The sequence below is a fragment of the Ictalurus punctatus genome, chromosome 17 (assembly GCF_001660625.3).
Source record: "Ictalurus punctatus breed USDA103 chromosome 17, Coco_2.0, whole genome shotgun sequence".
In the NCBI taxonomy this organism is placed as follows: Eukaryota; Metazoa; Chordata; class Actinopteri; order Siluriformes; family Ictaluridae; genus Ictalurus; species Ictalurus punctatus.
The window spans coordinates 8,369,329-8,396,666 of NC_030432.2; the positions used below are offsets into that span (position 1 = coordinate 8,369,329).

The window sequence follows — 27,338 nt, forward strand, 5'->3', positions numbered from 1 at the left end:
ATCTTTCAGAATACACAGTTTCGCTTTAATAATAAATGGCAAGCTTTCACAAGAGATATACAGCTCTTCCAGGAAAGGGCAAGAAAACATGTCACATTTGTCTTCTTGTACTGACAGTGTATTAATATAAAAGACAGCAAAAGGCATTAACAGTTCCAGAGGAGATAAAGTGCAGATACACAGTCATTTTCACATTGCCATAATTGTAAAATTAGTCTATAGGAACCAGTGTTGCATTCACTAGTTAATTACAGCATGTTATGTTCGGACAGCCACACTGATTGGTATTCATGTCTAGAGAGATATAGTTCGTGAGTCCTCTTGTAAACATTCGATTGAAAAAAACCCAAACTGCTCATAATCTAGAGAGAACACAGTACAACACAAAACTTGTCCACAGTAACTGTAAGATTAGCAGTGATTACAGAGTAAAGGTTCCTGGAGTCACTACAGTGTTTTACTGAGCAATAATCACTAAAAGTGACTTCAACATGCTTACAGTAAACATTACCATTGTTGATATAAAGGCTCTAAAGGGACTTATGCAGTTTGTCACATATGTCACGTTATATGTACACAATCTCAATTTCAAAATCTCATGACCAGAAAAATCATTCTTTGAGAGGTATGATCCACATGTAGGGTGTAACCACAGGTCTGTTCATTCGCACACAAAAGCATAATGTTATGTATAAGCTATCATATGAGCTGAGATGACTACAACGATTATCTCAGACACGCTCAGAGACTCAGTTTTGAACCTGACAGGGCAAAAATAGCCTGCTCTAACGCAACAGTGAAAGCTAAGATGTAATGCAATCCTTTTTTTAAAAGAACAGATTAAAAGATGTTGGAGTACATTTTCAAAAATCGATTTTGTTCTATCAAAACGGTAAGAACATGACTCTATCAAATAACATGAAAGGTTTTCTGAGTATGTTGAACATCAAGCAAATACATTTGTAAATAGGCAGTGTACTAGCTTTTTATTTCTGGTTGCTGCTCAGAATGTTGAATCTTCTCTAAGGCAAAAATAGTGAAAACACGAACATGACCCCGTTTTGCTCTAGTGTTACTCTCTAGTGTAATTGTCAAGTTCACTGACAGAAAGACAGGGGTGATAATTAAGCAGTGGAGAATTTGCTTCTTGTTACTAGAGCAAGATGACAGGGATTTGTTTCGTCAGGTTTCGTGTAATGTCAGTGCTTCTCGCACGCTGGCAATGTCCCTGCAAAGATCAGCCTCTTTTTAAGCCATAAGGATTCGTCAGAACCTGAAAGAGAAAAACATTAGGATTACTGTGCATTAATAATTAATTTGATATAATGCAATAGAGAATATATTATCCATGTAACTAAAAGCCATCAGAGGAAAGGATAACTCCAGAGTTACAATCAATAATGTTATGTTCCACTGAGTTAAATGAATTCCCCACAGAGCAAAATGGACACTGTTCAGGGACCCATTCCATGTTTCTAGACTGTTCCAAGGTAGGCATATCTAATCACTCGGCTACAAATCTGATTAACAAATCTCATGTCACTAACACAACTAAGCCAGACCACCATGTGTCACTATTGAGTCAATCAGTTTGAAATGGTCAAATATCCTGTTTGGCTCCTCCAGCTCCTCCAAATGTCCAGGGCAACTCAGTGTGTTTTAGATTGGATAAGTGTGTATGTTCTGTGTAGTACACCATCTTTTGGGTTACGGGTTAGGCTTATAGGAGGAGTTGGATCAGACCCAGCTTCACCCCCTGGATGATTCTGCAGCAAGGACTATCTCATTCCCACATAGCAACTGATAACAACATTCCATACACAAACATCTGGCATCCTATGGTCTCTACAATCTTGAGTGCTGTTATTGGACAGTGCTTCACCTAACATCTAGTGCCTGAAAGAAATGATTAGTATGCAGTTTAAAGGAATAGGTTTTAGAGAGAAAGTAGAAATCCTTTGAGTGGACAGATATGAGAAGATACGGATTATTTTCAGGACAAGAACTTGTCAGAACAGATCAGACTGATAGAGGGACAAGAAAGAGCTGGGGAGGGTGAGCCACACACGATGAGTAGATGAGGGTTAGATGACATGACTGAGCGAGAGGTAAATTTAAATACCGTATTGTGTGTGAGACAACCAGTTTTATTCCGTTACTGCAGGACCCGGTGGGTTCTCTTTATTTTCAGAGGGAATGGCTAGGTAGTCTGTCCTGTAGACAAATGGGTACAAAAAAAGAGGCAAAATCTAAGAGGGTACAGCTTTACTGCACCGTCAAATGTAGGATTTTCTAAAGAGCTACACATCAGTGCAAATATTCAATTAAAAAATGGTGGACATTTTTAGGATCATGTTTCTCCTTTTTTTTCGCCTCCAGCATCCATGGATATAAAAGAGGAATAGAAAACAGTTATAGAAACACAAACATCAGGCAATGACAGTTGAAACCTCTCAATAATGGAACGAAAAGTGTTATAAGGGTTTACAGTGGTCTTGGACTGTGTCAAATGGCAATAGGGGAGGGATAAATATCACAATCTGATTACAACAGATCAGCCTGGAGAGGGTCCAGCAATTTCCTGCCTGCACTACAAAGCTGATTTGATTAGGGTTCACTAATGCACCTATAGACCACAGTGGATGGATGCATTAGCACTGTGTGTGTGTGGGTTTGTTTATGTGCGTCCATAAAGCGGTTGTCCATGGATTGAAACAGCTCGTTACAGAGAATACACTAGAAAGCCATCACTAATGTCTGAATATAATAACTAGTTGATTATTAAGGCCATTTGCTTTGGTCTTTACTGCTGATTGTATATATTCCATCCATGTTGTGCACTTGCAATAAACTAACAATTAAACCTATATTTCTGATAACATGTCCACTATAGGGGTTGCAAGACTATTCATTTACATGACCAGCATTTAAAAAAAAAAGTAGTTGACTAGTCAACTAGTTGTCTTTTACATAGTTGAAGCAAAAAGTATATTACACTATATAAGGATGTACACAATTCTTTAAAAAATGTTTAACCTGGTGGTTCAGATGAATTTGCTGATTCTGGAACCGAGACTGTGCAGCATGGAAGCTACTGTCCATCAACAAAGCCCTATTTAAAGGATGGAGGATGCTATGTCTCCAGATGCATCTAGGACTTTTTTTTTCTTCAAAATGTCCAACTCCAGCCTCAGTAGCATCCAAAAATAAGTCTGGCTTGACTGTCAGCTAGCATACATCACTCTAAAATATCTGAGTGGATAGTGTCATGCAACCTGCGGCACTGAATGTACTCTTTTGCATAAGGCTGGTCATGACATAATTCCTTCGGGAATCATTATTTAAATTATTTTTAGCTTAAAAGGGCAAGAGAAATAACTGGGGAGGAATTTTTCCAGGAGTGGGTGGGAATGAGATTAAAAAAAGCCCTGTACAATCCTCTCTTTTAAAAAAAAAATCTTGCACAATCCTCTATACTCTAAACTTGATCAAATAATATCAAAGTGATGATGTTCAGTTGAATTAAAAGAAGAAGAAGAAGAAAACCCCAGACCACTCCCAGCGTAGTCTTGCATAATGTACAGTTTACTATAAAACTGGTTTCATTGACAGTGAAACGTTTGATCTGCTTTCTTTAATATCTCTCTGCATTTCTGTATCATCTGCCACCGCCCAACTAGTCTACAGCTTCCCACAGCAGCAACTAGTGATGAATGAGCCAATTAATCTATGCAAGCATTAGTCTACAGTGTGGTATAAGTGAACCACTTGTAATCAGCCTATTGGTGACTGGTAGAAAGTTACCTGAAAATGGTATTCAAATGGGTAAGATGTGACAGTAAAAACTTAACGACACACACCCAACGTGAAATGTAGCATAAATATCTGTACTTTACTATCTTACCATGTGATCCTGATTTAAAATCAGGGTTAGGATCTGAATGTACTAGCTAATGTTTTCTGATGCACATACATAAATTTGGAAAGAAATCCTGCCTTCTTTGGATACTCACACACTGTCCTGCACTTGCTCGTCTGATTTGGAGATCTTTCTGTAGCAGTAGATCATCTCAACCAGCAGCCAGAAGGTGAGGAACACCAGCAAAACGTACATCATGATCTCTGAGTATAGTGCTGTGGGATCGTCACTTGCTAACATGCACACAACATAAATTAATACCAGATTAGTGACTTAATAATACAGTGATTGGATAGCTGATTATAAGATATAGGGTTCAATTAAAGAGTGGCATGTTTGCCATCCATTCTTTACCGAAGCCCTAAACGGCCATGCATTACAAATTTTTTTCTTTGTTGTTTTCTCGAGATCACAGCTTAATTTTCTCATGATCTCGATATAAGAAAAAGTTGTTTTCTTGTGAACTTATTTTTTTCATGGTCTTGACATAACCAAAAGTTTTCTCATGACGTAATTTAATCCAGAGAAAATCTCTCGCCTTGTGAATAGAACATGTATATTGGCATCTTCGCCATCATAAATTTAATAACTCCCCGTTGTACAGATGCACTTTATCTCCGCATTGAGAGAGGGGTGCCCCCTCTCAAGTGTCGGACACTAATGTGGAAGTCGTCAATCCTGCAGGGGTGGAATATTTTTGTAGGCCACCCCAGAAGTTTGCATCACCCTGGTTCTGTTGACAAAAAGCCAATAGGATTTTTCCACTGGCATTTGGATTATTGCAGAAAATAAGCTTTGTGACCAACAAATGTTTATGATTCTTACATGTGATGCTAATCAAGATAATCTTCACAAAAGAACAAAACTTTATGAATTTTGAGGCCTAAATACTATCAAAGAAGTAAAAAGTTAATGTTGCATGACTTCAACGTCACCACCACTAAGCTTCTGACAACTCTTTCAATCTTTACTTTTAAAAACACTACAATTGCAAAATACTATAAACTGATAAATCTACAAGTTTGAGTTGGAATAGTTTGCAAGAGTGTGAGTACAAACACAACAATGCTGTAGTATATGACATTTCCTGTTGTTATGATGTTTAATGTCCCCGACAACCTCTGTAGTCCCATTTACCCACTTGGTAGCAACTGTCTTTTTCAAGACACGTAAAAGCTTAACAAAATCACAAGTGGAGTATTAATGATATATTTTATGTCGTAGTATAAAACATGAACATTTCATGAGATTGTGTTAACCACAGACCTTATTTCAGGCATTTAACCAAAAACCCATTCAAAAACCCCACTGACTCCGGGACGATGTCGAGGACACAGAAAAAAAAAAGTCGAGACCACAAGAAAACAATTTTTGTTATCTCGAGATCACGAGAAAATTAAGTCAAGATCATGAAAAAACAAGAAAGAAAAAAATAATAATGCATGGCCACTTAGGGTTCCATACTTCCTTTAGGTAGTGTGTTGCATGAATTTTTGTCTTCAACTTTAAAAAGAGGGAAGGAAGTGAGGGAACGACTATTTACATGATAACAAGAACTAACTTGTTTCGTGGACAAGCCTCAACATTAAATGTATGGTAACTATTTATGTATAAAATGTATGACGAGGAAATTGGTTTAGTATAAGAAGAATTAAACACTTTGTAAATGCTGTCATTCGAAAATAATCAACTTCAGGGTGGTAACAACAACTCTGCTTTACATCTGGCCACATCATACCACCCCATCATTGATTATTTACCTATAACTGCACACTCTGTCATGGTGTATTCCTCATTTAATGCCTTGAAGAAAGACAAATAAGCCTGTAAGAGCTACTTTAATACTTAAGGCAGATGGTTGAATACCAATTTGAGTAAAAAGAAATGATCAGAAGTTATTCATTTAATATGAGGAACTAACTTTAATTGAATTTAATTGAACTTATTTGATAAATTTCATTGAACTGAACATTTTCTTTTATACTACATGTCCATTATAATTTGAACAAAATGTATTAATTAAATGGCATGCACAATATAATGTTAAAGACTTATACATATCTATGTATGGTATATGTAGAAGTGAGCAAACATTGTCAAGGAATCATACTATTGCAAATTTTTTTCTGTCAATTGATTTTAAGCGATAGCAGTTGTTTAGTTGGGAAGATGCAATCACAGGTAACATTAGCTTGTTTCTATATTGTGTTGGCTTTAACTCAGGATGTACACTAATACATATTGTGATTCACATGCACACAATCCATGCTCAAATGCTGTAGAAAATCTCTTTGAAACACAGAGATTCATGATATGACAAATTCATCTCAGTCAGAATGAGCAAGAATTAGGTGCAGAGAGTGGAATAATATGACACCAGACTTCTCAGCTTTATTGTCTTCAGCAGAACAGCAAAGATGTGCAACAGACATCAAACAAAATTTATATATCGAATTACATTAATCAGACAGTAGAAGTTTAGCTTGGAGACAAAAAGTTGAGAACTGTTGGTTTAATGATGTATCACAAGCAGTGCAGTGCATCTGGAAAAGAAAACACTTGCGATATTGACCAATAGCTAATCAATATTTACTTATTTAATATAATATACTGTCATCCTTTTTTAGACTTATATGTGATGGCCATCTTGGCTTGTGCACTGCATGAAATGACATGGCATGCATGAAATGTGAAAGCTTCGTAGAGTTGTACAGTGTGTATGATATGTTATTAACTAGTGTACAAAATACAAACAATCCACCACTTAAATACAACATTGTGGATTTCTATCTGTGTTTAAAAACCTGTGATCAAGACACAGATAGAGATAATGCAACTGTGGTGGCATGAGTCAATAGAAACAAATATACATTGTGTAAAGTATATTCGAAGTGTCAGATGTTGTGCATTTAGCAATCTCAAGGCAGGCATCCACAGAATAGTATACAAGGCAGAGTCTGTACATTACCCCTTAAAATAGAAAGAGTAGTAACAGCTTGGTTAGATAAAACTCATCCTCTGAAAATAACTGCCTTCCAATAAGCAGTAGGCAGTAAGTAGTAACAAAAACAGAACAAAAACATACTATTATTTGAACAAACACAAAGACACAAAAGGGCAAAAGTGAAGCCATATTTAATGAAATATCTAATCTTACATGGTGACATTAAAATCTGAAATATTACATTTTTGGGGACAAAAACTAAATAATCAGATTGTTATCATCAGATGGTCAACACCACAGTGGTCAAAAAAATGGTCATTCTACTCATAAAACTAGACTACAATAGTGCGTGCTCTTCCTTACCTTTCTCCCGCACCACCAGTTCAATCTCAAAGGTCTTCTCTGTGGAAGGGCTGTATGAGTTGAAGGAAAATTGGCGGTGCACCTCACACTCGTACAGGCCACTGTCATTCAGTGAGACATTGGAAATGCTGATGGAGACGTCCTGCAGGTCTTTGCTGCCATTCCACAACAGACGACCCTTCCACGGCCCCTCTACCTCCTTTGGCTTACCATCATATTTGTAGATCTAATGGATGGAGAAAAGTCATGCAAAGACAATGAATTAATTATTGCAAATTTTGTGAAGGTCCAGCTACATAAAAATTCTTATTTAAAAAGGTCTGTTTAAGCAACTAATGTGGCTGAATGGCAACAGCTAGGCTTGTGTGATATAAGGATTTAATCATCTCTACATGATATTACACTGCCACGATTCTGAGTGATGCTTACTCTGATTATGCTATATTTCCAGACCTGTCAACCTCTACATAAATTTGTGTTATTACTAAAAATATGCCAAATGAGCAGTCTTTTTCTCTCCAATAAAATGGAAGGTGAGCCAATCAACATACTATGAATCGTCTGGATTAAGCATGTAACCCTGTTCCCTAAGATGTTGCGTGAGCTTCATGCTGTGGGAAGCATTCTTGCGCATTGCCGATATCTGAAGTCTGTGTAAAAATCATGCTTATTTATAGCCCTGCCGTGTACAGGTCACGTGGCATAATGCGCGTTATGTGACTATAAAACGGTGCCTGTAAACCACGTCCTCAGCTTCTCTTTGTCTGAAGCGCAAACGCAATTTACAGGCATACCCCAGTATGACAAAGCTACGCAACGTCTCATTCCCTTCTCAGGGAACAGGGTTACAGACGTTGGAACTCAACGGTGAGTGAGCTTCATGCTGTGGGAATGAGTATACCCACTCCATCGTACTGAGGGTATGGCCTGTCACAGAGGCTCCATAAATAGGGTCGTGGCTAGCCGAAATGGCCACGTAGACCCTAATTGTAGATGAAGCCAATCTTGCCAAGAAACATTCCTGTAAGATCTGTAGAGCTGCAGCCATTGTGCAGTTTACTGGGTCTCACTGATGTTCCTAGCATTTAACATGGTCTCTTCAACCTTGAGCCGGTGCCCCTCAGGGGCTAGACCCACAGTTTCCATAGTTCCGGCCGAAGATAAAAAATCAACCCTCTGGCTTGAGACAATATATCCATGTGAACGGGAATCTTCGAGGGAATGCTGTCCCGCAGAGATACAATCTCTGAGAACCAGATATACGAGCTGGCCAATAAGGCCAAACTGTACATCACTCCCCTGGCCTCAAGAGACGCACTAGTGACCTATGGTACGCTGTACACTTTCAAAAATAAGATAATTCATTTATCATAAGAGCTAACAATATTCGTTCAATGTTCTGAATATGTTCCAATTAAAATAGATGATGATATTTATGATAATTAATTATAGCCACATAAGAGAGGGAGCAATCCTTACATGAGATTCAGTTTGGCACTGAGGTGCATATGTGGGAGCACTTGAGTCCATGTGCCACCTGGTGGATATTCTGGCAAGTGTAACAAATGTATTTAATTCTAAGAAACTGGCCTTGCGGCATTCTGTGTGATAGGCTTCCTGATCCTGCATGAAGAATGCACATTTTTAAGGACAAATCTGTGATACAGAATGAATGTGTGCGGTGTAGTGCGGTGTGTGTGCCGCAGCACACACATCCAGTAAGTGTACCAGTTAGATAAAGCCTTTGAGGAGGCGACCCCCCTAGTGGAATGAGCCCCTATGCCCAGAGGCGAAGCGAGACAGCATGACTCATAAGCAATAGAGACTGCTTCCACTATCCAAATAGAGATGCGCTGCTTTGATGCAGCATCACCTCTACTGTCACTGCCAAGTAGACCAGCAACTGCTCTAGCTTACGCCACTGGCCAGAGCACTGGACGTAAGTACAAGGAGCCTTCACTGGACACAGTAGGTGCAATCTTCCTGGTTCCGGTATGAGGAATGGAGGAGGGGAGAAAACCTGCAAGACTACCAGCTGGGCAGCAGACATAGGCACTTAGGAATTATCCAGCCTAGGATATAAGGAGGCCTTGGCTAATCCAGGGGCAAAATCAAGGCAGGAAGTGGCAACAGAGATGTCAGGGTCAGTCAAAAGTGCAACCTTTAGGGTCAAAGCTTCACTGAAGCTGACTCTAAGCACTGAAATGGGGCACCTGACAGACCTTACAAGACCACAGAAGGTCCTAGGAAGGTATGCATGGTCTGCAGATGGACCTCAGCCATCTGACACCATGCATAAGCCTCGAAGTTAGAGGATGTTGCCCCACAGAGGCTTCATCAATAGGGGTGTGGCTGGCCGAAATGGCAGCCACATAGACCTTAATTGTAGGAGCCAATCATTCCTGTAAGAACTCCAGGACTGAAGCTATTGCGCAGTTACTGGGTCTCACTGATGTTCCTCACACCACAATAAAAGCACCATCCTCGTGGATGGTGCTCTAGCGTTTAGCATGGTCTCTACAACCTCAGTTGAGAGATCGGAATCTATGAGCTGGTGCCCCTCAGGGGCCAGACTCACAGTTTCCATAGTTCCAACCGAGGGTGATAAATCAACCTTCTGGCTTGAGACAATAGATCCCTGTGAATGGGAATCTCCCAGGGAGTGCCATCCAGAAGAGATATTACCTCCAAGTACCAAATTCAAGAAGGCCAATTCGTGCTGTGTCTGCTACTAGCAGCAAACATAGCACGATCTTCGCAAACTCTCGCTAGAACCTGTGGGAGCAGAGCAATCAGGGAAAAGGCATGCAGACATGACCTCTGCCATGTGTGTACCATGGTATCCATGTCTCCTTGGAGGCGAACATGTCCACTTCCGCTTGGCCAAACCTCCACCATATGGACTCACCCACTTGTGGATGGAGCCTCCAATCACCGGGCCTCATCCCCTGCCTCCAGTTGCCCGGAATTTACATTGCATTCACTGACAAAACTTCTTCCTCATCAGAGAAGAATTAGTTGAACCTGCCTAAACCAGGGGCACCAACATAATCCTTCCTGGTGGTTGATATATGAGACCACCGTTGTATTGTCCAACACATGATGACCTCTCAACTGAGGAGAAGAATTCCAGTGCTAAGAGTATGGCCCACATTCTAGGTGATTTATATACCCCACTAGATGAGGGCCACTCCAGAGACCGTGAGGGAGGCATCTGATGATAAGAGATGCCCCTACTGTGTGACCCGAGGCTAGAAAATATGGCCTGGATGGCAAAGCCAGCCCCCCTGATTTTGTCATGTGGTCCTGAAATCCATCTCACTTCAGCTGAGAAGTGAGAGAGCCGGAAGTGAAGTCACGCCACAGCAAGCTTTTTTTCCTCACTCCCATACCAAACAAAATACTCTGTAATACTTCACACAAAAAACGTCTCCCCCCCTTTGTAATAACATGTGAGCAGGGAGTAACCCAATTTTTGAACTCTCTAAAGCTCATTCAGTTTGCACAGGATAGCCACAGAAGAAAAAACAAATATGTATATATATATATATATATATATATATATATATATATATATATATATATATATATATATATATATATATATATATATATATATATATATATAATCTCTTTTGAAAATTGAGAGCATTGAAGAGTTTTAGGCATGTTCACACAATCACTATGCTGCAGACAAAAGAACTGAGGACGTGGTTTACAGGCACTGTTTTTAGTCATGTGGCACACGTAATGCCACGTCACCTGACCACAGCAGGCCTATAAATAGGCATGATTTTACACAGAATTCAGATACTGGCCAAGCGCGAGGTTGCTTCCCACAGCATGAAGCTCATGCAATGTTGAGTTTCCTTTGAAAGGGAAGTGGAATGATGTGTGCATGCGTTTTGAACTCTGCAATATTAGCTGATGCCAGCTGGAAGCCCTGTTGCCTTTCTCCCATCGCAAATGATCTTAGCTCTCTTCCCAGACTCTTAAAGCTTGTGTTCATTAACATGATATGATGAAAATCAATGTATATACAACCTAGATAACTTTAGACAAATATACAGCTAAATATTATTATTAGATATGTCACTGAAATATTTCAAGCAAAAATTGTCAAAAACTTTTAGCTTTCAACCAAAAGAGAAAAAAACATTTTGACCTAAAAAGATTACCACAATGCTAAATTTAACACTTTACACATTAACTACGAAATAATGTTAATGTTGATGATATTTACAAATTATACCAACAGAGAAAACTGTTGGTCATATGAACATTAGACATAAGGATAAGGATTTAAACAAATTTTTTTATTTTTTTATTTTTTTACATTAAAAAAAAAAAGTGTTTCTTTAATTGTTTCTGGTATGGCAAAGTATGGGTTCTTGATGATTAAATAGTTTATTGCCATTTTTGTAATGGTTTATGGCGAGCAGGGAAAAATCACCATGCCACACAAGCCAAGCAACAACAGATATTTTTTAATGCTCAACCATTAATGACTAGTTCATGGCTATAAATAAGACACATCAACTGGAAGTGGTTGTTTTGTTCTACACTGGTGCTTTACATTACCACTTTTAACTACAACCATGGACTTTAACAGCTGAACTAACAGCAGAGAATAAACACATATTTTTCTGTCCAATCATCTTTCAACATTGTAAAAAGATGATTGGACAGAACATCTCTGACTATTTTTTAAATAGGGGGTATGGTGGCTTAGTGGTTTGGTTAACATGTTTGCTTTGCACCTCCAGGGTTGGGGGTTCAATTCTCGCCCTGCTCTGTGCATGGAGTTTGCAAGTTCTCCCCAGGGGTGCTTCAGGAGTTTCATCCAAAAAACATGTACTGTAGGCTGATTGGCATTTCCAAATTGTCCACTGTGTGTGAATGTGTGTGCAATTGTGCCCTGCAATAGGTGGGCACCCCATCCAGGGTGTCTCGTGCCCTGAATGCCTTGGGATATGCTCCAGGCTCCCAGCAACACTGTGTAGGATAAGTGGTACAGAAAATGGATGAATGATGTTACTTCAGTAATAAGAAGAGCATGGGTAAATGAGATTTAAAAATATCTATGAAAGTCTGAAAGCTCTTCCTTTTCACAATAAGCTCCCTTCAGGTAAATAATTTACATAAATGATTGTGACTTGCTTTAGAAACAAAGGATCTGATACAGAAGTCACAGTGGTTCATGTAAAAAAAAATGTGATGGCTAGTTGACAGGATCAGAGCATCTCCAAAACGGCAGGGCTCATCTCTGAATTTCTTTGCCAATTCCAATCTGCCTTTCTGTAACCCAGTTCCATTGTCCCACACCATGGCACTTCCTCCACAGGTTTGACAGAAGATGTGGTATGCTTAGAAACCTTCCTTTCCTTCTCCATACTCTTCCCAACATTCTGGTACAAGTTAATCTTGCATCAGAACTGGTCAGGCTTTTTTAAAGCAAAGTCTTATCTGGCCTTTCTGTTCTTGAGTGTTACCAGTGGTTTCCATCTTGAGGTAAAGCGTCTGTATTTACATTCATGGAGGTGTCTCTTGATTGTAGACTTTGACAATCATAAGTCTACCTTTTCCAGTGTTCTTGACATGGCTAGTTATTGTGAAGGTGTTTTTCTTTAACAATGAATTCTGCATTCATCCACTTCAGTTGTATTTGTGATCTTCCAGGACTTCGGGTGTTGCTGGTTGACTTTGGGTGTTTTTTTTTTTTTTTAAAGAATGTACCAAATTGTTGATTTGACCACACCTAAAGGTTCTGCTGTCTCTCTGGTAGGTCTATTTAGTTTTTTCAGCCTAATGATGGCCTTCTTCACTTGCATCAACTCTTTGGACTGCATATTGAGAGTTCCCATGAATAGCTACCTAATGTAAATTCACTTGGGATCAACTTCAGACCCTTTATCTCCTTAACTTGTCATGAAACAGTGAGGAAACAGGCTACAAATGGCCATGAAACTGCTTAACAATCAATTGTCCAATTACTTTTCAGCAAGTGAAAATAGAGGTACTCTGTAAAAAATAAATAAATGGCTGTAATTCCTAAACGGTTAATGCAATATTTTTGTTTAAGCCCATCAATTAAAGCTGAAAGTGTGCACTTCAGTCACGTCTTAATTGCTTCATTTCAAATCCATTGTGGTGGTGTACAGAGGCAAAATGACAAAAATTGTGTTACAGCCCAGTTGAATTATTTCATATTCTGTCTGGATCTGGTACAGTATTGTCTAGTTTAATCTGCTAAACTACTTTGCTAGGTCCACATCTGGACTGTAGTCCTCCAGTTGATGACCCCTGCTATAGGGTGTCTATGTAACCATCTTCAATTACCACACTAAAAATCACTGTATATTTCTGTGCAACAGAATGTGAAAATCTTTTCACTGTGAATTTTTTATGGAAATCTTAAGTCCTTTGAATCACACGTGAGGGTTGAAATGAACAAATGCAGGTCAATTCTGGCACCAGCAGGAATCTCTATTACTTTACTAGCCATTTTGCTGAGTAACCTTTCAAAACTGCACATAAAAAGGAACTTGTTACATAGTCTATTTTAGTACTGCTTTTTTTTTTTATCTGTCCTTATCTCACAGTAGCTTAACAAGGCCAAACGTAGAGTTGTATAGTTGGTGTGAAAAGATGGGACAAATAAGAATGGAACAGCACTGCAATATGAAAAGAGTAAAATTATGAAAGGAAAGGAGGAAAATTGATTCTTTAATGACAACAGGCTTGAGTATAATGATTGGTTTACAAGCGAACATTTGTTTTTGGCAAGACAATGTTGAGGTCAAAAACACATAATTTATAACTGCAGGCAGTCATCTGTTTTATGCATTTAGTATACCTTTAGTTATGTTAACATCTGGTTAACATAAAATCAAGCAGGATTAAAAAAAAATGCACTCACTGTTTTACAGTGAATTGTGAAACACAATTAATCACACAAAGTATAAGCAAAATTATACATTTGTATTTATAATTGTAAGATGTGTATAGTTACATTTGTATGAAAGCTCATTTCTGCCACGTATGAGAAGACATTACACAGATTTATGTAATCGAGTTAACATGGCTCAGTTGTGACTTGTTTTAATCTCGTAATTGTGAGTTCAAATGTCACATAATCGCAGCTTAGTGCTTCCAATAATCAAATCACAACAAAACCAAGCATATGTAGCAGTGTGGTTTTGGTGTGACTTGGATAGGGGTAGAGTAGAGGTTAGCCAATTAAGCGGAAGCACAAACTGAGAATTGCAAGATAAAAAGTAGGAACTGTAAGATATTAACTTACAATTTTGAGATGAAACACGTATTGAAAATACAGAATATTATATATTTACATATTTAAACTCCATGTTTTGGAAATACCCTCGTTACTGTACTAAGTTAGCAAGTGTCTTGCAAGCCTAATTGTGTACACAAACTCTATGCATGGAGTGGGATACACTCAATATGTTAAAAAAAAAAAAAAAGAGGTCAATTTTTTACTATCAAAATTATTCAACTCCCATTGCAAATCAGGTTTATTGTCAAAATTTACAGACTTTCAGCTGTTTGCGATGAACAAATCAAAGAAAAGCAATTGAAATAGTTTAACACAATGAATGCTTCAAGTGGTTTTCCCAAATTCAACAGAAAATGCAACTTATAATGATTTCTCCAGTTTTAAAATTATTCAACCCCTTCATGGCAAGCATCTTTAGTACTTAGTAGTTCTTTCTTCATTCTTCTTCCTCCAGACAGACCGCTGATCCATCATGCTGAAAAGTTCCAGTTTTGTTTCATTGCTCCACAGAACAGAATCCCAAAACTTCTGTGGCTTATTTATATGAATTTGAGCCGACTTTTCTTGTGCTTTTGGGTCAGGATTGGTGTACATCTTGGAGTTCTGGCATGGAAACCTTATGCATTTAGTACGCGCCATACTGTGCTCACTGAAACCTCAGTGCCTGTCGCCACCAAGTCTTGCTGCAGGTCTTTTGCAGTCACTCGAGGGTTTTTCACAACCTGCCTCCTCAGAAATCTCGATGCATCCATTGACAGCTTCCTTTTTCTGCCCTGTCCAGGTATTTCATGAATTTTCTGCCCCTAGCCAGTTCAGGTATTTCATGTGTTCCAGCTCAAGTACATCTGGTGCAACGAATGAAGCAATTGATTCTGCATATCAAGCATGGTTTTGCATATTTGTGCTGTTGTGAGGGAATCTATTCAGGGCGTTGAATAATTTTGTGAAAGTCATTATAAGTTGCATTTTCAATTGAATTTGGGGAAACCACTTAAAGCATTCATTGTGTTGAACTATTTTGATTGCTTTTGTTTGATTTGTTCACTGCAAACTTTTGACAATAGATTTTATACATTTATTTATTTATATATAAATTAATAAATTTTGACAATAAACCTGATTTGCAATGGGAGTTCAATCATTTTGGTTGCAACTGTATATTGATCAAATTCAAATAGCATAGTGGTAAAGGTGGGCTTGGTTAATACGTGACATACAGAACATTCGAATGAATGTTTGATACATTGATATATAATGTATGCTCGTGACAGAACGTTGATATTCAACATATAGAAGGTGCTGCAGATAAGTGTCTGTAAATGTTGTTGTTGTTTTCTGTGAGACTGGGTTGCCCCTAAACATGCATGTTGTTCTTACCATCTGACGGACGGCATCTTGGTCAGGTCTGTAATACCAGGAAACCTTAGTCTGAGCACTGATTTCCTCTCTCTTCATACATAAGATGCAGGTGAGCTTCATGGGGCTCCCCAGCACTGCTTCTGTGTCTGAGATTGCGTCCACGCACACTGGTCTGCATTCTTCTACTGTATGCAACAACACAGAGTATTAGAAATGACTAGACTGCATTATCAGTGCAAGCTTTCTATCTATATTGTTAGACCACAGACTCGTGTTGTAAATTGTGCAATCCCAGATCATCATGCTGACACTACTGAGTATACCATGGCACACGTTTATTACATTTCTTCTCAGACAGTTTACCATCACAGCACTAATGCAACTTATAGCCATAATAAACTAGCCACTTAAGAATAGTTCATATTATTAGGCATGCTTCATTTCATTTCTAGAAAATGAATACATTTGTCTCTAGTTTCATCGAACAGATCAGATCTCATCTTGAGACCTAATTTTATTCTTTCCTTTGTCAAACTTCTAGCCTTCATCTGCTCATCTGAAAAGCAGGCCAATTAATTCAGATTCAGAGAGTTGCTAAGGGAGAACAGGGGCGTTCATTATTATTTTAAGTCTGTATCCCAGAAATAGTGAAACATAATTGAGCTCATCAGCCTTCACAGTGTCTGACCCAAGTCAGACATGCATTTTACACTTGTACAGGACAGTGCACGCCCACATACATTAAAGCACGGCAGAGTACTGTACAAGTCACAGTGATGAGGAAATTAAAGCACTCTTTAGAGCATTGTGAACACAGTCTCTTGGTTCACTCTTTGAAATAGCAGCCATCTTACATAACCCACAGCCCCGAGCCCATGCTACCAACACAGATATTCTTGTTTGAGAAGTGTTAGACAGATGGAAAAAAAAAACAAAGTGGTCCAAGAGCTGAAGCATCACTATATTGCCCAAGAATTTGAAGCTGATAATGGCATTATGGATGGGTATTGGATCAGATTTAACATATTTTCCGATCGGATCCTCCGTGACAGCTTTCCTAAATAGAAATTCATTAAAAATTTCAAGTAGTTTAGATGCAACAATTTCCATCTTAAGAACATTTAACAGATTTTAACCCCTTGAACTCTCAGGATCTTGTTGCAAGATCTGGATTTACAGTTTTCACTCTTTAACAACATATGTTTCTTATTAGTTTCACTCTAGTTACTGAATCCTGAGTTTTAAGATGTATAACTGAATAATAATACAATAGTTTGAGGGGTTCAACGCCTTAGGAAATATTTATGGTGGGGAAAAAAAAAGTATGTATCAAATCAGTATCAGGTAATACTCAAAGCTCTATTAGTGATATCTTATTAAAGATGGAGAAAATAAGGATGGAGTTAAAGCAGATGTCCGGCAATGAGATAAGTGTTTAAGCCTATGCACAATATGCCTCGCTGTATCACAATACATTTACTCTTTGCAAAGGCTTTAATAATGTACTTTTAATGTTTCTTTATGAATAGTTAATGTGCATTTGAATCTTAGTTTTCTAAGAAGCCATGGAAACGCAATATTTCATTACATGTTTCATAATGAAATGTTTATCCTAATTACAATTCACACTTAATACAATGTACTACAAAGGTTGCACGTGCTTTCATCTTAAATGCTCAAAAATGACTTACCAGCAAATATGAGGAGCATGAGAAATTGCCAAAGAAGCTTCTTTTGAGTTGTCATGATGCTAATGGCAGGGCGGTGTCCCCTGTTCACCAGAAACACATCAATAAACATCAAACTGTTGCAACAAAAAATAAAATAAAAAGGGGGCCAGATGACACATGAATCGAACAGGAATCAGGAAATCTGAGATTTGAAACCGAGTCAGTTTTACAGAAGACTCTAAAGCATAAATAAGGAGTTGGTCAGGACCATGGACAGCGACTTTCCACCCTCATGTTATTATAATGATAATAATAATAATGAGAGGCAAGTGCGCGTGCGTCACAAAAGCCTACACGAGCTAACAGGTTTCATTAGAATGTTAATGAATGTTACTAACTCATCTAACAGGTGTTAACTACTGAAGTAACGTTTAGCCTAACTGTTTTAAGGAGAAAGTTTAAATCGTACCGCGACAGATACACATTACATCCACACCCTCTAAGACAAGCCCCTGAACTCGCTAGAACTGACGCTCCGTTTTTCCGCCAGGGTTTTTCTTCATAATAATGTTCAGAAGCAAAGCAACATAGCCAAAAGACTTGTATTCGAGATTATTCTTCAAAGAAAATCCCTCCTCCTCGGAAATAAAGCGCTCTAACGTTTCAGGAAGAGAGAGGAAGGACTTCTCTTTCCATTCAGTCGAGTACCACAAATTATCCGCTGCCACACTGACGCGCTACACCCTCTCTTTGTGGAAGAACCGCCTGGCTTTGTGTTTTCCCTGCTGGTCATGATTCGCTTTTATCTCAACTGCGCATGCGCGACAGTCTCACACTCGAACAAGGCTGACTCTGTTCCCCGACAGAGGAGGATGAGAGAGAGCTAAACATGTTAGTCAGTCGCTACAAGTGGATTGGCATCCATTTTGCCTCCATGAACACTTTTATATCGGACATTCCTGCTGAAAAAAAAGGAAAAGCAAACAATAGAAACCCTCACAGAATTTGTAATGGTTTTAATGGTTATAATGGGAATTGTATTGGTTTGAATGGAAGCTTGAATGGTTTGAATGGAGTCCCTATGGGTCTCTACTGGTAATTTGTTGCCTTCTCTTGGTGTCTTATTATGTCTAGTGGATGGTAATGGTAATGGTTTTAATGGTTATTTGATGGTTTGAAATGGTATCTGTAGTGGAAAACATTAGAATTTCTGTGATGGTTTCTATTTGGGTTTTTTTTTTGTTTTGTTTTGTTTTTTAGCAGGAATGGAAATTCAATTCAATTCAGTTTTATTTGTATACCGCTTTTAACAATGGACATTGTCCCAAAGCAAGTTTACAGAAATATACACATTCAGTATATAGATTTTAAATGTATGAATTTGTCCCTAATGAGCAAGCCAGAAGCGATGGTGGTAAAGAAAAACTCCCTGAGACGATATGAGGATGAAAGATGACCTGATATGAACTGTGGACTAAAATTGGAAATTTCCCCATCAATAACATTTTACAGATATTTGGCTCTTATTATTTGGTGATCATTCAGCAAACATTTTTCTCCCACAGAAAACTCCTCAGTGTTGAGTTAGCATTTATCCATTTACCCATTTTCCATACCTTTTATCCTGCACTGGGTCACATGGGAGCCTGGAGTCTATCCCAAGGAACTCAGGACACAAGGTGGGGGTCATCATGGACCGAGTGCCAACCCATCACAGAGCATAATCACACACTATGGACAATTTGGAAATACCAATCAGCATACAGCGCATGACTTTGGACTGGGGAAGTATCCAGAGGAAACCCCTGAAGCACGGGGAGAACATACAAACTCCACACACATAGGGCAGGATTCGAACCCCCAACCACAGACGCGCGAGACCAACATGCTAACCACAAACCACAATTTTTTTTTTTTTACATGAATACGTCTTATAAGTATAAGAATACTAGGTGCAAGGTATAATGTATCCTGAATGGTGCATTTTTTTTACTTTCATGTTGACAGGAGCAGGCAGTCAGATATGAAGCTTGTGGAACAAAGAAAAGCCACGTTCATTAACACAGAAATGTACTGAAGGAAGAAAATTGCATGAGTTAAATTTTAATTTAAATGGCTAGTTTGTTTATATTTTGGTACATAGCACAAACTGAATCCATTAGTAAATATAAGTATATAAGTTTTTAAAAGTATATACTCAAATAATACTTAAGGAACAAAACTCGAAAGTTGCTATAGGACAATAATCAACAATGAGAGTGACTGTTATTTTCATATAACAGTGCATCCCAAATTGTTTTATTTATCATATACAGTACCACAGCAATTTCCAACAAAAATAATAATAATAATAATAATAATAATAATAATAATAATAATAATAATAATAATAATGTGTTAAAATGAGTACATTAAGAGGTGCTGTTATCCCAAATTAATCAAATGTTTGACCAACCAGTTCTGTGCAAAAATATCAAAAATAACTGCAGGAGTGGGGTAAAAAAAACAAAAAACAAAACAACAACAACAGTGGATGCACTGATACTATTTTTTTCAGGCTGAATATGAATACATATATTTGGTACTCATCAGTACTGATACTGATACGGACATGAGCAACCTATTTAGTATTAAGCAGGGTCATCATGGAACATTTTCTTGAAATTGTTTTTTGTTGATGTTAAAAACAAGTGCAAGGTGAAGTGAGCCAATTGTAAATCCTGGCAAGAGATGGGAAAGTAAACATGTATGTCTTATTAGTAAGCAAGTCTTAGTGCTTAGTGCTCACAGAAGTGAAGTGCTCTCACATGCACACTTGCATTACTACTCCATGCTTGCAAATACCTTTCATGGGACTTTGCACTCATTTGTAATGACCATGTTCACTGATACTGCTGTTTGTGGGCAGGTCAGCTGCTCTCATGCTCTCCAGCAAAGGTATTGTTTAAATGAAATGAAGATGTTTTATTAGGTTACTTGTATTGTAGGAGGTTGCTGTAATACCTATTGGTAACATGAACGTACACTTGGTTTACGTCATATAACAGCATGTTGGATCAAATGTTGGTATCAGAGCATTTTTTACGAGTACTAGTAAATGAGCAATAGATGTACTACAATCAGTAACTGGATACCTAGAATGTGGCCTGTAAGATAAAACGAGGTGTTATCTGACTATGCTTTTCATTATAATGTCTAGATTCTCACAAAACACTCTTATATCAGATTTGAAATGTGTAGTCTTGGCTGCCTGGTTTCATAGGGATTACGCAACAGGGTAAATAGAGCATGCTGAGTCAGAGCACACACGTTAACCACAGATCAGTGAAGCACTCATGGGCATCTATAACTTTGCATGACAGTTTGCATACACTGGTGTAGAGATCAGTGAAGCACTCATGGGCATCTTTTGGCTTTGCATATCAGTTTGCATATTCGGCATCCACATCATCCATGCGCAGAATTTATGGCCAGGCTTCATTTTGTTTGTTCTAGAACAGAGGTTCATTTTTCCAGTGCTCAAAACCCACGCACACCTTTTAACCCAGGAGAGGCTGGAAAATCAGCTTCACTGCAATTACAGCAATTATTTTATGAGTCACACTGAGTGCAAACAGTATGTGCCTTGAAATAGTACCCAGACTGAGATTAGACGATAAAAGAAGGGGGAAATTAATGAATTCTCAAATCTGATTGGGTAGAAGGTGTTGTTTTATTTTCTATAACAGCAGCTCTGAGTGTAGTGCCTGCTGTAAGGCAAATATCAAGTTTATGTTATATTAATTCCCTCTTTTTTTTATTAATACATTAGCATTATCATAACGGCTAATTCATAAGGAATCGTATGGCGAATGTTCAACATAATCTAATAATAAGTCTAATAACAGATGGATTAAAACAAAACATGTTATTTAAAGTAAGGCCTATAACCTATAATTTTGATATGGTGAAGATGTTTACTTTGCATTTAAAGAAAATTCTTTTAAGTTTTCCATGACAGGTAAAGACGTGAAGACGTGCTTAAGGTTTCTCAATAACAAGCTGCAATTTTATATGAAATGTAATTATAATGGATAAAATGTATGTCAATCTTCAATAAATGAAAAACTGTAATCATTGGGAAATTACTTTGGTATAAGATGAATTAAACACTTTGGGACATGCTGTTATTGGAAAATAATTAATTTCAGGGTGGTAACAGAAACTTTCATTCAGATCAGTCCAGATTGCTCTTCTTTCAGTAGATTTATCTTTATTTATTCTTATGGTGGTCTGGGTGATTGGACAGATCACTTTCCTCACAGGGATTACTTTTACAGTTAAAAGATATTTTGCTTGGTACTAACCTCATATGAATAAATAAATAGGTTCTGAGCTTGGACAAAGGTTTTATTGTTATTTTTTACTACATATACAGCAAAACATATACTTTAACCAATGCTCATACCAGAATATCATAGTTTATTGCAGTATAAAATTGTTGTATTGAGAGATTGTATGTTGTCTAATGTAAAGTTTCCTGGTATAGTCATGGTTAATGTAGCGTAATAGCATTAGGACTGGTGTGCTGCTGAGGGAGCGAATTGCTGGCAGCCTCCTGAGACTCAGCTCAGGCTAAAAATGGCAGTCCTGGTGGTTGCCATATCCACAAGATAGGGGAACCATGGTAACAGTGATGCAAAATGACAGCATGCTCTGAGCAGCCTAGAGTAGTGCACTCACATAGGAGTAAAGCATGGAACTCTGCTATTCTGGTTATTACCCTAAATGCTGTACAGGAAAAAAAAACCCAAATAACTACTTACAAGCAAACACTTTGATCAATGCAGGGGATGTGAATCTTCCATTATTATTAATATATCTACGCTTTTACTATCATAATATAAAAGCATATCATACATCATGTCAGTAATGCTTGTTGTATATACTGAAATTAAATAATATAACAATATGTATACATGTATATATTTAAATAAAATGTCCACATTTGCTAATAAAATATAACCAGCCTTTATTTTATTTATTTTTTTCTCTACGTGAGTAGTCATGCATTCTGTTAGTTCCCTTAGGTCTAGTGCTCAGCACACAAGAGCACAGCTCAGCTGTGTGTTTCAGCTGTCTGGCTAGTACTGACAAGCTCTCCCAATGAACCTAGGGTTATTTATTTGCAGTTAAAGCACACTGTCTCTCATTTAGTTGTGTGTAATCCTATTAAATTTTCATTATCCATATAACTTGAAATTACTCACGTGCTAAGATTCGGAATTGCCTTGTTTTCCCATTGGATAGCGGTCATGTGACTATAATAAACAATCACCTTGGCTCTCCATGCTTCCTTGCCTAACCTGCACCTGGTCTTTTACTCATTAAATAAGTTGGCAAGGCAGCTTATTTTGGGAGCCTGCAATGTTTATTACAGTGCTTCATGGTGGTAAGTGCTCTTCCATAAGCTCTAGGAAAAACATTTCATTTAGAGTAAACGCAATATATGAATTGATTTATGATTTGATGCACAATTTACAGACGACCAAAAGAGTCTGTTCAACACTCAATGTAAAACAGTGGTCCTTTTGGACTGGATCAAAGTGAAGTGTGGATGTAAAAATGAAGGTAGGTGTCATTGGCATGTTAAAGTTCTCTTAATGGTGCTAGAATAAACCTATTTCCCCCTAACAGTGTGTTTTTCTTATTTACCTGTTATTGGTCTGTATTGGCTATGTAGGCTAATGACATGCTGTATATGAGATTAGTATTTTATCACACTGTCTTGATATTGTTGTTATCTATGCCAGCTGAGATTGATTTGGCAAATTTGAATGGTCAGCTGATGAATCTGCCTCATCACCAATTTGCAGTTGCTTCAGATGTTCTAGCCCAGAGGGAGGAATACATTCTCATCAGCATAAGCCGTAAGGAAATGGAAAATCTTTACTATAAGACATGACCATGTACTTCATTCACACTCACGTCTGTTCTCTGTTAGTCTTGCGGGGCCAGACGTAATCTATACAGAGAAAGCATGTCTGGAGACACAATTCTTAGTGAAGGTGGAGGTCAAAGTAGGGACAGCAGTTTAAAAAAGCACCCTTGTCAATATTGTCTAACCAGCAGCAAGCATACGGTATGGATATAAACCAGGATATCTGAAAATATGCCACCATTTAAACATGCATCAGTGTGCTGTGTGTATGGAGAACGAATTACGTGTAATGCAACAGTGCTGGGGAAGCTACACTGCAGTTGTACAAGCGACTCATGATTTAAAATAACAACAATACAGCCAGACTATTGATAAAGTAGCTAGCTACACTACAAGCTACTAAAGAAAAACTAACTAACTACACTGAAGCTACTTTGTCATACAGAAAAATTAACTGACATTTTTGTTTTATTGTGAAGTTAATTTATTACCCCCCAAAAAATCATGCTTCTTATAGAATCTGCCATAAAGAGATTTTGTTGCTATTTGTAAACTACTCTTAGTAAAAACAAGCATTACATAAATCGCTTAAAATAACAACCAGAGAGGATCCACTCTATTAATTGGGGTTCAGGTTATGTCAGGAAATGTCTAGCTAGCTAGTTTTTTCCTGCCATGCTGCAACCAAGGGAAGATAGTACGAGATTGTTACGGGAAAAGCACCAATATTTAGAAAACATTTCTATTACTGCTATGCAACTAAAATATTCAGCTAAGCTAGTAGCATCATTACTGGGAGCTAGCTACTCCCCAACACTGTACTGCAGACACATATTAGCTTTGTCATGGCAAAAATGGTACAATTAAACATCATTTTTGAAGATTTCACTTGCACTAGATGATATTAAATTTGCATGAACTACAGGAAAAGCCTGTGGGTGCTGCTTTGTTTTCACCACAAATAATTTTTGTGTCCAGAAGTTTATTCTTCATAGAGATCACATGTGGCCCCACAAGACATGGTCTTTGTTAATAAGTGTGGGTAGTTAATATATTAATTTGCTCTCTCCCAAGGGACCAGTGATCCATCAAATCCAGTACACACTTCATTGCTTCATAACTATGACCTGCATGATCCTCAGTGCCTAGGTAAGTTATACAGTGGATTTAATGATTCAGTATTGTCTCAGGACATCGATTCCTATTTTGACTGTGCTTTGTACCAATAGCTAAATTACGAGAGGAAAAAACTGAAAAGAAACCATGTGCATCTGAGGAAGCAAACGGCTTGAGCAGAAGGTTGCCCTCATCACTATCCACTGAGAGTAAGTCTTCACTCTAATGCTCGTAGTTCCACCAATTCAAATGAAACTTCTACAAACATTACTTACACTCAGCTTGTGTACATACTGTTATCATAGGCTGTACTATAAAATGTGCTATATTTTTCTCTGTTTTAGGCCAACCAAGACCCTACAAACAAATACGCTTCTCAAGTTCACCAACTTTTCAGACATACTCTGAGTAATAAACATTTTGTACTATTCTTGCTAGAATATTTTCTTAGGCCAGTACATGAGCCGCAGAATGTAAATTCATATTTCTTATTCATATTCATATTTATAGTTAATTCTAATAATTTTCTAGTTAATACCAGCCAGTTAGGAAGAAAGAAAGAAATACAGAAAACAGAGTTGCTGTTCATGCCAATCACAAAAACAGGAATAATAAAGAATCTAGTGCTTGGATGTGCTTCACATGATTTGTTTTTGAAGTGCAACGAATATACACTCACCATCCCCTTTATTAGGAACACCTGTACACCTGCACATTCATGCAGTTATCTAATCAGCCAACACATTGGCCGCACATTGGCTGATTAGTTCATAATGTTGCAGTAGCGCAAAGCAAAAAATCATGTAGATACAGGTCAAGAGCATCAGTCCATGTTCACATCAAACTTCAAAACAAAGAAAAAATGTGAATTCTGTGTGACTTTAACCAAATGGGCTGGTTTGAGCTTTTCAGAAACTGATCTCCTGGGATTTTTTACACACATCAGTCTCTAGAGTTTACACAGAATGGTACGCAAAACCGAAAAATATACTGTGAGCAGAGGGTGTTGATGAGAGAGATCAAAAGACAATCACCAGACTGGTTTGAGCTGACAGGAAGTCTATAATAACTAAATTAGCACACTTTACAGCCGTGGTGAGCAGAAAAGTATCACAAAATGCAAAACACATTAAATCTTGAGGTGGATGGTCTAAAACAGCAGAAGAAGAGCAGTTTCTGAAATCCTCGAACCAGCCCATCTGGTATCAACATCCATGCCTCGATCAAAGTCACAGAGGACAGATGTTTTCTTTCTTCTGATGTTTGATGTGAACATGTGTACCTGAAGCTCTTGACCTGCATCTGCATAATTCTTTGCATTGTGCTGCTGCCGACACATGATTGGCTGATTAGATAATTGCATGAATGTACAGATGTTCCTAATAAAGTGGATGGTGAGTGTAGTTTATTGCAAAAATTTGGCACAGGACTAGTAGTGTGTTTCATTTTAAGCAGTGAAAGCAAGCATATAGTGCAAAGGAAGTGATTTCAAGGGATTTGGTATGATTTCAAGATTGCTACATGAAAACAATAAGACACCTCTGCCAACCCTCTTTAATTCATGATCCTCCATAACTTTATCTTTATCTCATTATGTCATATCACAGCAAACCAGTTTCTACCTTTCCCATCCTGCACTGCGGCCTACAAACATGGACTACAATTCCCAGAGCACTCATTCATTCTTATCACGCACACCTGCATCCAATTTCACACACAATCACACCACAGTTTAAAAGGATTTTCGAGGCATTCACTCTTTGCAAAGTATTGTGTGTTATCACCATACCACACCATAAGCGTTTGTACCCTGTTCCTCGTTTTGATTCATGTTCTTTGATCTTGTTTCTGGTTTCTTGTTCTCGATTCTTTCCTTGCCTAGTTTATGCCTGTTTGCCGATCGCCTGACCATTGTCTGTTTCTTGACCCCGCTATTGTCTCATGTTTTGGATTTGTCTGCCTGTCTCTCTCTAATAAACTCTTATCTGCATTTGCATCCCAATCTTCATTACATGAGCACATTGGTTTAGAGCAAGGGTTTATCTTTATCTCTTTATCGTAAAAGCAAAGGTTCTCAAACTTTGTACAGCCAGTGACACTCTAAAAAATTCCATCTCAATCAGCACAGGTTTAAAATATTTTAAATGATCTGAAAAGCCTAATATTCAAATATTAGCCTTATTATTTAAAAATGATGCACAATAATATTTTGGCTATTTGTTAGAATCAGAGATTTTTTTTCCTGAAATAATACATTCACAGAAAATGGATTCACTTCAGTTTGACTTTACTTTGAGAACCAGGGCGATGCCTCAAAATCAATGCAATTCATGTACATTATGTATAATAAGTGATCACACTTACTGGAAAATGGCTCCTCCTAACTGAGATATTACTCTTCCATCTCGTCTACTAGTTTAAAATTCATGCAGCATAACACTAGACTCTAATAAACCATTAACTTCCACAGCAAACACAGCTCCCTAGCAGAACGGGATCAGCGTGTTTAAGGTTATTCAAACCCACTCTGTCAGATATTGCAGCTGTCCATGTGTAATAGAGAGAGCCAGGACAGAAATAGGTATAATAACAAGAGGCCCTCCACCCCTGCTCTAGAAATACAGCCTGACAACCTGATGACAAAATTGTAAACAACTCCATATCAATAAAGCGAGAACAAAGGCACAACACCAGGCATGACATTCGCTGCTGCCACAGTAAGAGCGGTTGAAAGGTATGCCAAGTGTCAC

The 27,338-nt window shown here is 37.9% G+C and overlaps 2 protein-coding genes across 9 annotated transcripts; one reads left to right on the top strand and one right to left on the bottom strand.

The window, feature by feature from the left end:
- On the bottom strand, nucleotides 1-27,145 carry scn3b (sodium channel, voltage-gated, type III, beta). Of its 5 annotated transcripts, XM_017491623.3 has the most exons (8): nucleotides 26,953-27,140; nucleotides 19,169-19,283; nucleotides 17,574-17,653; nucleotides 15,901-16,067; nucleotides 7,227-7,452; nucleotides 4,014-4,152; nucleotides 2,123-2,214; nucleotides 1-1,273 (listed from the first exon to the last, which is right to left on the bottom strand). In XM_017491623.3, the coding sequence occupies exons 2-7, from the start codon at nucleotides 19,243-19,245 to the stop codon at nucleotides 2,148-2,150; spliced, it is 756 nt and encodes a 251-aa protein (XP_017347112.1). In that variant the 5' UTR covers nucleotides 19,246-19,283; nucleotides 26,953-27,140; the 3' UTR covers nucleotides 1-1,273; nucleotides 2,123-2,147. The 5 variants fall into 5 exon arrangements, with proteins under 5 accessions (XP_017347112.1, XP_017347113.1, XP_017347115.1 ...); XM_017491624.3 differs by lacking the exon at nucleotides 2,123-2,214 and having other exon boundaries at nucleotides 26,953-27,142; XM_017491626.3 differs by lacking the exon at nucleotides 19,169-19,283 and having other exon boundaries at nucleotides 26,953-27,137.
- Nucleotides 22,932-26,578, top strand: LOC128635274 (uncharacterized protein CXorf65). Of its 4 annotated transcripts, none has more exons than XM_053687293.1 (7): nucleotides 22,932-22,983; nucleotides 23,076-23,162; nucleotides 23,345-23,461; nucleotides 24,547-24,621; nucleotides 24,702-24,797; nucleotides 24,933-24,996; nucleotides 26,196-26,578. In XM_053687293.1, the coding sequence occupies exons 1-7, from the start codon at nucleotides 22,959-22,961 to the stop codon at nucleotides 26,494-26,496; spliced, it is 765 nt and encodes a 254-aa protein (XP_053543268.1). In that variant the 5' UTR covers nucleotides 22,932-22,958; the 3' UTR covers nucleotides 26,497-26,578. The 4 variants fall into 4 exon arrangements, with proteins under 4 accessions (XP_053543268.1, XP_053543269.1, XP_053543270.1 ...); XM_053687294.1 differs by having other exon boundaries at nucleotides 23,408-23,461; XM_053687295.1 differs by having other exon boundaries at nucleotides 24,933-26,578.
- Nucleotides 27,146-27,338: the final 193 nt, after the last annotated feature.